The sequence below is a fragment of the Lissotriton vulgaris genome, chromosome 1_1 (assembly GCF_964263255.1).
Source record: "Lissotriton vulgaris chromosome 1_1, aLisVul1.2, whole genome shotgun sequence".
Classification (NCBI taxonomy): domain Eukaryota; kingdom Metazoa; phylum Chordata; class Amphibia; order Caudata; family Salamandridae; genus Lissotriton; species Lissotriton vulgaris.
Window position 1 is genome coordinate 591488935 of NC_141685.1, and position 12161 is coordinate 591501095.

The 12161-nt window shown below is 40.9% G+C and overlaps 1 protein-coding gene across 6 annotated transcripts in view; it reads right to left on the reverse strand.

Annotated features, from left to right (window-relative positions):
* Window positions 1-2831: 2831 nt before the first annotated feature.
* Window positions 2832-12161, reverse strand: part of SSX2IP (SSX family member 2 interacting protein) — a 632083-nt gene continuing 622753 nt past the window's right edge. For 5 of the 6 annotated variants that reach the window (XM_086954035.1, XM_086954027.1, XM_086954031.1 and 2 more), the window contains one exon: window positions 2832-4968. In XM_086954035.1, the coding sequence (XP_086810161.1) occupies window positions 4884-4968 (85 nt within the window). In that variant the 3' untranslated portion in view covers window positions 2832-4883. The remainder of the gene's footprint in view (window positions 4969-12161) is intronic. The other variant, XM_086954037.1, reaches the window with a different exon arrangement.

Below are 12161 nucleotides of genomic sequence, written 5' to 3' on the forward strand. Positions count from 1 at the left end.
TGTCGGCGTTAGAATGGCTAGTGATCCAGGTTTCAGTGAGGAATAGTATATCCAGGTCGTGGTCGACAATTAAGTGATTAATGAGTAGAGCGTGTTTGGGGAGCGATCTACAATTAAGTGCTGCTAATTTGAGGCCCGGGAGAGGGACGGCCAGCCTGGGAAGGAGTAGGTTTCCAGGTTTGCAGATGTTACAGCCGACGAAGGGGGCATATGGGTCTTGTGTGTCATGACAGTTGTTGTTTTTCGAGGGTCTGAGGCTAAGGAGATCTCGCCGAGAGTAGAGTCGCCTAATGGAGGTAGGATCCGGCATGGGGGCTGGCCCTAGGCCTGGTCGTGCGCGGACGGGCGCAGACGGGCTTGCCTTAGGCGCGCCTTCGGCGCGCAAACGGCGCTCCCGCTGCGCTCGTCCGCTGCGCTGGTATGGCCGGCACATTTGAGGTGGAGAGAAGGGGGCGTGGCCTCGGAGTGGAAGTGTCCAGCCCTCGAGCGGCAAAGGCGGTTGGAGGGGGGTTACCCTGTCTCAGCCCTAACTCGGCTGTGTCAGGGGGAATTTAGGCGAGCCTGCTAGGCGCTGGAGTCAAGCGCTTTACATGCAGGTGAGAGCGCCAATTAAAAGCAGTGCAAGTGCAAGTGAAAAGATTCAATTTTAAAAAACAGATTGACAACAATAACACACCTCCGGCTTCCGCCTCAGAGGTCAACAGAGATGATCAGCGCTAGGATTTCGGCGCTTAAGTAATACAAGGGGGCGTGGCCTCGGAGTGGGCGTGTCCAGCCCTCGAGCGGCAAAGGCGGTTGGAGGGGGGTTACCCTGTCTCAGCCCTAACTCGGCTGTGTCAGGGGGAATTTAGGCGAGCCTGCTAGGCGCTGGAGTCAAGCGCTTTACATGCAGGTGAGAGCGCCAATTAAAAGCAGTGCAAGTGCAAGTGAAAAGATTCAATTTTAAAAAACAGATTGACAACAATAACACACCTCCGGCTTCCGCCTCAGAGGTCAACAGAGATGATCAGCGCTAGGATTTCGGCGCTTAAGTAATACAAGGGGGCGTGGCCTCGGAGTGGGCGTGTCCAGCCCTCGAGCGGCAAAGGCGGTTGGAGGGGGGTTACCCTGTCTCAGCCCTAACTCGGCTGTGTCAGGGGGAATTTAGGCGAGCCTGCTAGGCGCTGGAGTCAAGCGCTTTACATGCAGGTGAGAGCGCCAATTAAAAGCAGTGCAAGTGCAAGTGAAAAGATTCAATTTTAAAAAACAGATTGACAACAATAACACACCTCCGGCTTCCGCCTCAGAGGTCAACAGAGATGTTTTGTTGAGTGAGTTTTGTTACATATAAGTTGTGTTCACTGCATCACGCACTGTCATTTTGGGTTTGAGACACGTTTCCGTTAAAGCTTGATGGCACCAATGATGATAACAGGGCCATCCTGGTGAGTACCAGCCAGGGGTCCCATTGGTGGTGCGCCCGTGAGGTGCCATCTCGCTCTTCACACATTTTTTGTCCGTCCAAAGTGTTCGTGAGTCCTGTGTTGTCTTGTATTGTCGAGATCAGAGTAAGGTTGCCTTTTAAATAAGCAATAGATTGAGATGTCGCGAGTATCCTTAGAGGAAGGAACTCCCCTGGTGTGATTTATGAGCAACCATTGATATCTATGTATCACTAGGAAGTATTGCAGTGGGAACTAGGACTCTGTGTGTCTGATTACTCTTTGAGTGGAGGGTGTCCTAGTTCTGTCTTTCCCTCTAGACTCCTTTTTTGTATGCTACTCCTCCTCCAGCCTTCCCCTCTGGGCGGTCAGCTCGAAGAGCATAGTAAGGGTCCGGAAGGGCCGCTAAAATATCGGGTAGGGAGTCAGAAGTAAACCACGTTTCGGTGAGAAACAGGATATCAGGCTTGACTGAGTCCAGGAAGTAGTATAGTTCCAGTTGGTGCTTAACCGCAGAACGTGTGTTAAGAAGGTAGACTGTTACCACAGCCGGGGGGGTAAAGGTAGTGGAGGGGCAGCCTCCTGTTCAACCTTTTGAGGAGGGGACATCAGTACTCCAAGAATATGGGAAGATGGAATTTCATGATTTGACTGAAGTATGCCGAGATTTTCAATGTGGGCCGATACGGTGGTACTGAGGGGCCAATTACCCTGAAGTGCTTGAAGTTGTATGCAGGAATAGTGATAAAAATGGGCATAATGACGGGCCACAGGCCTCGGCCGGCCTCGGACGGGCGCAGACGGGCTTGCCTTTGGCGCGCATTCGGTTGCCACTTGCACACCCGCTCCGCGTGCGCCTAAGCCTTGGGCTAAGTAGGGCCGAGCGCGGGAGTCTGGAGCGCTGACCTTACCCGGAAGTGTGGGGTAACCCAGAGAGCCCTCCGATCAAGCGGCACACAGCCGTCCCGGACCGGGGCTGGGGTAAACAGGAGGTGAGTAGCGGCAAAGAAACAGACACCATTTTTTAAAAACAATGGTTAAAAAGTATTCAGGAAAGCAGGAAGCGCACTTGCACAGCTTGCGACCACCCACTGCCACCAGCTTGGCTGGTTAGATGTTATGGATTATCACAAGTTATACTTTAAGAGAAGGGGACCAACGGTCCTGTATGAGTAAGCTATGTTGTTCGTCTTTTCCACTTTCCTATCCCAAGGGTTAGAGGCGAGACAGATGGTTACGGTTCAAATAAAAGTTTACATTGGTGCAACGGGTTTGAGCCAAAGGAAATTATGACACAAAATTGGGAATTCTTTCTTTACACCCATTTAAATTTTCTAGCCTGAAACCTTGCTTTAGATAGACACAAATAAAAATAATAAATATATATAAATATATTTCACAGTATTCAAATGAGGAAGCAGCACGTCGTAGCAATTTATTATAACAATTTACATATAACATTTTGAGACAACTAAACTTCACAATTAACAGAGTTAAATAAAAAAAAAGACGACACGATATTCCACAGTTGTTTTGAAAACAAACAAATCATGAAACACTGGCAACTTTTGCAAATCACATGAATACACACCTCACACAGTTTTCATATCAGTTTACACCACAGGAAATCAGAATAAAGTATGGGATTTGTCACAAGGGAGGCAATGTCCAACGTCAAGCAGCATGAACTCAAATAAAATGATCATAACTTTAAAGCACGCGGTCGAAACTACTGAAAGTAGCTTTCCTAAACATTGACAAATCCTATACAAAGAAAGGCAGCCAACAGGCTTTTCAGAGTAACCAATGTAAAACCGATACTTCAAGAGTAGTGAAATTGCCAGTTGCACTAACATGATGGTACTGTGGTGTTGAGGGAAGAAAATAGGCGGACAGCCATGTATCGCGTTTAACAGACAGATTAACGGTTTTTAAAAACAATGTGGTATTCGCAGGAATAATACTAACCAGCAAGATGCCACAACGTACAAGCACTCTGAATGAATAATAATTTAAAGGCACCACCGAAAAATTAAAGGGAATTTGTTGTTTCCCTGAGGATTATATTCTCCATCAAAGAGAATATGCTTACACTATTAAGCCCATAAAAGTATCTGTTTTAGACGTATATTCCAAATATGAATATAAATTCCCCATTGAGAATAAATAATTCTAGTTAAACGCATCCGCAGTACAAAAGGTCAACAAAGTGTTCAAGGAACACAAGACATTCATAGTTTTCATTTTAAAGATCACTATTCGAGGAAAATCCAATCCTTCATAATGAACCGAATTAAACCAGATCCACACATTAAAATCAGAAGAATAAGACATCCCACAAGAGCATCTGAATATTGCTTTATGACCATCTCCCGCTCTATGCTTTCATCACAACATCTAGCCTAGCAAAAAGTGTGTTCAATTCTCAACCATTGCAAGAATGCATTCTGGTATGGTGCATTATACTGTTTTTCTTTGAGGTGTGGCTCAGTCTTTAGAGTATTCACCTTTCGTGTAATTCGGAAGGTTTGCATTCATGTTATCATCCTTTGTTTTTCAAATTGCCCACCAATTAAATAGGCAGTTCTGCAAATTAGACAATTACTTCAAAAATTATGAGCAATTTCTGAAAATGTAAACTTTAGTTTTAGACATTTAAAAAAAAAAAAAACATAAGTTCAGCAGTAGATTTACCTAAGCCTGTACAGGTAATTTGGCAGTGCAATGCAAGTCCAACCACCAACAACAATTCGAAAAAATATGCTTAATGCCTTGATCGGCCTCAGTCATCTCACTTAAGAGGAGGCACATCTGATAAATGAAAAGATTGTAGGGAGTTGAAACTATCGACAGTGCTGATTTCAACAGAAAAAGTCCATACATTATTGGCATAGTTTCTTTTCACAGTAAATCCCAGCAAGAAAGCATTTCAAACACTATGATTATGGGAGTTTATGTTCAATAAAAGAAACTATGCATAATTTGTGCAACACCAATTTTCATTACAAAATAACTAATTGCAAAAAACATATTTACATATAAAATGTACTTACAATCTACAAAACATAATTTAAATAGGCAAATGTTTCAACGTATTTGACATTGATATTACAACAGTCAAAAGTCAGAACGCCCTGTATACAGTTCAGAAATTGTGTGTCTATTATATACTATCCAAAGCTTCAAGTTATAATCCTTAACCTCATAGCATTAAAATGACCTTATCAAGTACTACAAAAATATTCACTGTTTCGTTTTGAAATGTCACCAGAAGACTAGCATAAATTCGCACTTTACATACTAAGGTCAACTGAAAATAAATAGTTTAAAATACATTCAATGAATCATTTGCTTGATGAAGTTTCAAGCCATACAAAATTTGGTAAATGCTTTTCTGTTTGTGCAAGTGCTTGTGTATCACAGAACAAACGGTAGCGGTCACGTGAAGATGTCCAGTGCCCTTTAATTCAAGTTTATAAATTCTCTTCCATTCCAATTTGGTTTGCTATCCGACATAACTCGTTTCACCGACACGGTTCTTGAAGTGCTGAAAAATAGAATGTACGGAAATATTTTTAAAAAAACAAATGAATTACTATACCCCTCTACGATACAAATCTTCTTGTACATCTTTTGGAACATCAGATCAGCGTTCAGAAAACCCTATCTCCCACAACAAATCTGGACGGACTCTTTACAGATGAAAGGCTAACCACGAACTGTAAAATCACATTTGCTGACCAGGTGTTAAGAGAATTTCAACCCCAACAAACAAAAGACTAGATCAGAAAGTTGGAAGTCTAGCAGTCATGATCAAAACACACACAAAACTCTGCTTCATGGAAACTCGTATCCTACAACGTCAAACATATATGCATAAACCATCTGATGTCACACTGTTAGATACAACAGACAAACCAACTTTTGACACCATTTACTGACTTCATCTCCATGTTTCTAGCACATGAGGAGTGCCGCTCATTATACAACCCCCATCTTGTCCATTTTCTTCCTGCTTAACCAAGATGGAATGTAGGCGCTAACATTTTATTAATATTCCTTTACTTAGGACAGTGTGACTTTCGCCAATAGTAAGAGTAAACCCAATGCATTTCAAGAACACTCTTCTTCAGGGGTAATTGACATAAGAATTAAAAAGAATGATCTCATTATAATCATCACTATACAATCATGTATTGCCCCTACTAATTAACACTCAATGTAGCCTATGGTGCTTCCAAAAGAAACTCCATCAATGTAAAAGCAGCCACAAAGCTTGAAAAGCAGAGGCAGTATGCTTGTATAAGAAGGACAATGGCAGGGTCTCACGGTGGTGGCTGCTTGTAAATTTTATGGCGTTTCTTTTGGATGCACGTAAGATACTTTGTTACCTCAACAGTTGACAAAACCTTTCTTTAGATGTAGAATTGGTACATCACAGTCTCTGGTTGAGAGTAGCAATTGTGTGTTTGCAAGCTTACTGTAATTTCCTCGTTAGTTGGAGCAGTTTTTCACTTTTTGGTTGGTCATTGCACCACGGAACATGTTTTACACACAATGGTTTTTCAGTTCACTGTTAATGTGGGTTCTTTCTCGGGTTTACTTTAGGTTCTTGCATGTGGGTTAGATAGGATAAGAGGACGATATTGATTTTATTATTTTAGTTTTTGCATGTCATTGTATAAAGGGCAAGAGTCTGTAATTGGGTTTTGAAGGTACTAATTCGATTTGCTCGCGGGGTAGGGCTTTAGTAACAGTATGTGTATAGCTGTATGGTGAAGTCACATCCTTCTTTTTAATTCTTAAGTTACCCCTGAAGAAGAGAGTTTTCTTGAAACGCATTGCGTTTACTTTTACTATGGGTGAAAGTAGCACTGTCATAAGTAAAGGAATAATCTTTTTGGATTGCACTTTTCAGAAAAATCACATCGTTACTAAAATCTTGAAAATGTGAATGTATACGTTTCATCTAGTTTCAACTAAAAGAAAATGGACAACACTTATAAAAAATTATTAATCTAATTGTACTTGGGAGTTACATGGGCCTACAGGCCCCCTTCAATGGCTGTACACCTTGGTTTGTTAATCCACGCTGGTCACAGGTTGTTTTGGATCGTTCATCGTTGACCATTCCAGCCTGGTAAGTTGGTACTATCAGAGTGGAGTCCATCTCAACACTGTTTTAAGGAGTTCTTAATATATATATTTATCTTCTGGGTAGATCATGGATGTAGTTACTCTAAAATACTTGAAGGTATACCACAAAGAAATGCAATATTAGGTGGCACCACTGGTATGATTAAAAAACACTGTCTAATCATTGGATAATTTGCAGATTTATATCCTCGGCATTCCTAATATTCTGCCGAACATGTTTCTGCCCTTCTGGGTTACTCTCTACAGGTTTCTGGCATTCTTTAGGTTTCTAGGGTATCCGTATTACTTATAGTGTGAGGATAAATAACTAGCAGTGTGAGAAGGAAGTCCTACGATTAGTTATCAATTTACCTAGGGTATAAAAACATCATTAAAATTCCAAATGCCACCATGATTCATTAATGGTTATTTAAAAATACCTATTCGTAAGCCGGCACGTATGTGAATGAGGTGACACCAAACATAGTAGCATACCATGCAAATGTTGTGACCCATTAGTGAATTATAAATGCCAATATTTAAGAGTGCTCAGCTGAGCTACTCTATTCTGGATGTTCTACTATTTCATATTTTGCAGAGGGGAGGCAACTGCTGTATCACACACTAAACACACAAAATGGGAACATTTAATAATGACCAATACATCTTCTCATCTATTCTCATGGTTCCAAAGCGTGTTCATGATATCCACGATTATCTGTTAATCCTATCTCGTATCTCACGTAAAGTCTCATCCCATGAGAAAATATAGCCAAGAATGTCCCCTTGTCTTGATTCTTGGAAAGCTGATTTCTTGGTCAGTGGAGTAGGTTTTCTCTTTTGCCCCTGTTGCAGATAGGCCCCAAAGACTTACTTCGTCAAGGAGATGCATCTGCAGTGCACCTACCTTGCACCTGATCACAGCTGAACACAGAGTCAAGCTACATTGGCGTCATCCCATATTTCAAGTGGGCGCTGACATTGTGGCCACATGATCCGGGCATCACCAGTAATGTGGGTTTTTCCACTAATCATGTTGGAGGGTACACTTTGCCCTCCAAGATTGAATACAGTGGGGATCACAATCAGGGATTGTGATTATCATAAGAGATAGTTCAAAAGTTTTTTGGATTGCAACCAATAGCTTTTCAGCACACACTCCGGAGTGGGGAGTGATTCCTAGGAAAGCACAGAGAATCTCAAGAAGTGGAAATTCAAACAAAGCGGTGCACGTCTATTACTTGTAATTGACATTTGGAACCTACTCAAACGACGCAGCACACCATCATAAACTATGCAGTACGAAGAGATAACACACCTCACAGAAATGAGAGCGGAAACATTCGCATTCGCGGAAGAAGCAAGTTCAAGGATACACTCCCTGATACATGAAGAAACCACGGAATTTACCACCACCAAAACCAAAGAACAACACATCAAACATTTACTGTACTACACAAGAAAAGAAATAAATCAACGCCTACATGCATGCACCTTGGTCAGATACCATAAAGCGCAGAGGATTCGGAGGGGCCTTCGAATATCCCTGAAACCATCTCTCTGTAAGAATTCTAAGCAAATTACAGAAAAATGGTACGCCATTTTCAACATATTCAGCCTGGACCTTATACTTTTGATAATAGAAGAACTATCAAAAATACTAGAAGAACTCCGAATGGATATAGACAAAACCAAACAGGAACTCAACAAATTGATCTCACCAGAGGAGATGCCTACAATTCTAGAGGATATTAATAAGCAACTCACTAAGCACACACAGGAAGTAAACGACAGGAAAAAACGAAAATATAGACGAAATACCATAGACTATAAATTAGAAGAGGTATATACATGGGCAGACATATACGCAAGAAAGAGACAAAGTAAAACGTATACCTCGCAAACAGACACATTGTCTACTGAGAGCGATACATCAGCCACTCAAACCACAGGCAAGCAACAACCAACAGCCACAAGAATAGGCCAGTACATCATCTAAGGTGCCTTTTTTTTAGAAAGAGGCCACGACAAAAGGGAAGACCCAGGAGGGGACAAGGAAAAAGAAAAAGACAAGGGACCTTCTAAGACGAGGAACGTTACAGCCAAGAAGGACAATACAAAGAAACACCCGAACTAGAAAACACGGAGGACAATCTAGTCTTAAACATTTCGAAATACCCACTAAGCAAATTACAGCTACAAACTCTTCAAAAAAGCACATCCTATGTGCCCACAGCACATACCAATACCTCAGAACTGGAAATAAGTTTATTTAAACTATCCAGGAAGATAAGATTTAGACATTTCTTTGATAACATTATAATCAATACACGTCCAGAGGATGAGGATCAGTTAAAAGGATCGAGAACAACAAGCACCTACATGGCTCCAATAAGTCATAAGACCATATATTTATTCGAGCAACAATGTAAGCAAGACATCCAGAAATTGAATACACAAAAAAGAAGCAAACATCTCAATATGACCAAGAAGGAATACGGGATACTAAACAGCATCAGCAGTAACGATCAAGTAATATGCCAAAAGACAGACAAAGGAGGAGCTCTCGTGATTCTGGATAAATCATATTATGAATCTCAAGTAGAAGACCATTTGGAGGAGAATATCATCTACATGCAACTAGACTCAAATCCAACTCGGGAAATAAAAAATACCTTGGAGACCATACTACAGAAAGCCACAGAAAGCGGGACAATACAAACAAAAGTCAAACAGTACCTAACCCAAGAGAATTCAGTGAGTCCTAGTTTTTACATGGTACCCAAAGTACATAAAAACTTACAAACCCCTCCATGTCGACCCATTGTGTCAACCAGAAGAAGCAATCACGAGTCAGTTGGGAAATTCCTGGACAAATATTTACAATCAAGTGTCAAAGCCACGAAATCCTACATAAAGGACACCACAGATTTCCTCATTAAGTTATCCACCATACGAGTAGAAGACAGCGAGAACCTCATCATGGCAACCATTGATGTAAAGGCGTTGTATACATCCATACCGCACAAACAGGGTTTGGAAGCAGTGGAAAAGGTGCTATTGTCTAGTGAATATGGACAAGACATGCAAGTATTTCTAATGGAACTATTAGAATTCACGTTAATGCATAGCTACTTTACATATAACAACAAATGGTATCTACAGAAGAGTGGGACCTCGATGGGTAACTGCGCAGCACCAGCATACGCCAATATCTATAGGAGCGTATTTGAAGAAACCAATAAACTGCAGAAAGAATCGTTGAAATCCAACATTCAACTTTATGTCCGTTTTATTGATGACCTATTTGTAATTTGGGAAGGATCCAAAGAATCATTGCACAACCAGATAACTCAATTAAACCAGGTAGATGATAGGATACAATTCACGTGAGAGATTCAGGAAGACACCATCCATTTCTTGGACGTAGAAATTACGAAGAAATCAACAGGGTTCACAACGAACATTTTTAGACAACCAACAGACAGGAACAACATCTTGAGATACGAGAGTTTTCATCCTCCGTCATTAAAAGAACACCTACCGTATTCCCAATTGCTAAGGGTGAAGCGAGTGGTCTCGAAACCCGAACAACAAAATACACAAACACAGTTAATGCAATCCCGCTTTGAACAAAGAGGCTATCCTGAAAGAGCCCTCAAACAAGCATTAAGTAGTATCACTACTCCTGCCGAGCAATCTATAAACCATTAAGTAGAACGCAACAAACGACCAGAAAAGACCTTCTCAAGACACGATTACAGAGATCAGAAAATCTTATAACCTGTGTCAGCAAATTCTCTAACACAAGTACACATTTCAAAAGGATCATCAGAAAACAATGGGCCTTACTGAAAGCAGAACCAGATTTCAAACATTAATTTATCAACGAACCTTTATTTGCCCATACAAGGTCAAACAAAACATAGGAGAATTGTTAAAACAACCCAAAGAGAAACAAATACCGAAGAAGTTCACCGGTACGCAACCCTGTCACAACTGCAACAACATCATGAGGGGCAGAATTATTACACACCCTACGAAAGGAAACAGCATAACACTTAGAGTTAATGCAACATGTGATCCCACCAACATCATTTACATGTTGAAATGCCCATGTGGTAAGGCCTATGTAGGCCAGAGAAAACTGAAAGTCCGACTTAATGAGCATAAGAGCAACATAAAGACTAAAATTATGAAATCCACCATAGCCACCCATTTCCTGGAAGCAAAACATCAAATTAGCCAATTAATGCATGATTGAAATCATGGAAAAAAGAGAAGGCACGGACAATTTGAAAATGTTATTGAAAAGAGAATTACTGGATTTATTTTCTAAACACAATGAAACCAAACAGACTAAGTGACAGAGTGGAATGTTTGTGTTATTTGTAAATATTGAATTCACTGCCTTTGAATCATTGTGATATCATGGTAACTGTGGCATATAATCCCTGTCCTCAAGTGCACTGGGCGGATATAATACACACTTCTATAATAGATAAAACCAGACAAGTCATTTTCACTTGGGACATGTACTCATACACAGGAGAACTATAGCATCACCCAAGCCAAGCAGGGTCGACCCCGGCCAGGTTCTGGAAGGGAGACCATCCTGCGAGGCTAGTGTTAATCAATTGCAAACAGCAAGCTAGCGTTTTTATTTTCGTGCATGTCCACAAGGTAACCGTAATTAGATTCCCAAACGCCTTACGATATGCCAGAAACAGTTAACACATATTCTGTTGGACACGCATACATGACAAAAGACGACAGCACCACTATAAAGCTTAACACGTAGGCTGAGCAATTTTTTTATTTGTATCTTTATTGAACGATCACCTAAGAACAGGAAGAGTGTTTATCACTTTAAATAAATAGCCAACGTCGCAATATGCGTACTGATGCTAGAACACAGCGCATGAGCCGAGCAGCGAAGGTCGAGAGCACCACACGCCGTTCAACACACCAGTTTCACAGTAAGATTCATAAGCGCATTAGACAACGTATAGGAGATTAGCCAGGTGTAACCTGATATAGCACCACAAGAGGGCACACAGCCACAAACAACTTTCGGCTTATTAACCCTTACACGCCGTAGGCAAACACACGCAAGCCAATTAGTTAAACCGGTAGTACATCGTGATAGAAATCTGGCTATTTTAACAACACCAAGGGAATTAACATCGACAGGGACTCATATTATAATATGGGCAGTATTACAACAGTGAAGAGGACAGAACACACACATAGTCACACAGCTCGAGACACAGTATGAAGTACAGCAGTGCAAGCGCTGAGGCGCTTCATGGGAAGGAGAGGTAAATCTTTATGGTTCATTTTCAAACATTTGAACAAATGCTATTTACTTTACAGATTTTCCCCCAATGCATTTCCCCCAAATGCATTGGGAATGAAATGGTGAAAGAAAAGGATGTAAAGGAAGACTGTAATTGAAGAAAGTATTACATGGTATTTTGTAAGAAAATTAACTGATGTGAAGCCAATCATTGGTGAAGAATAAAAAGCCATATTTTTTCAAATGAAGGAGAAGCTATTCATTTATATATAAAGAAATTTTGAAGAAGTTATCTGGATACGCAG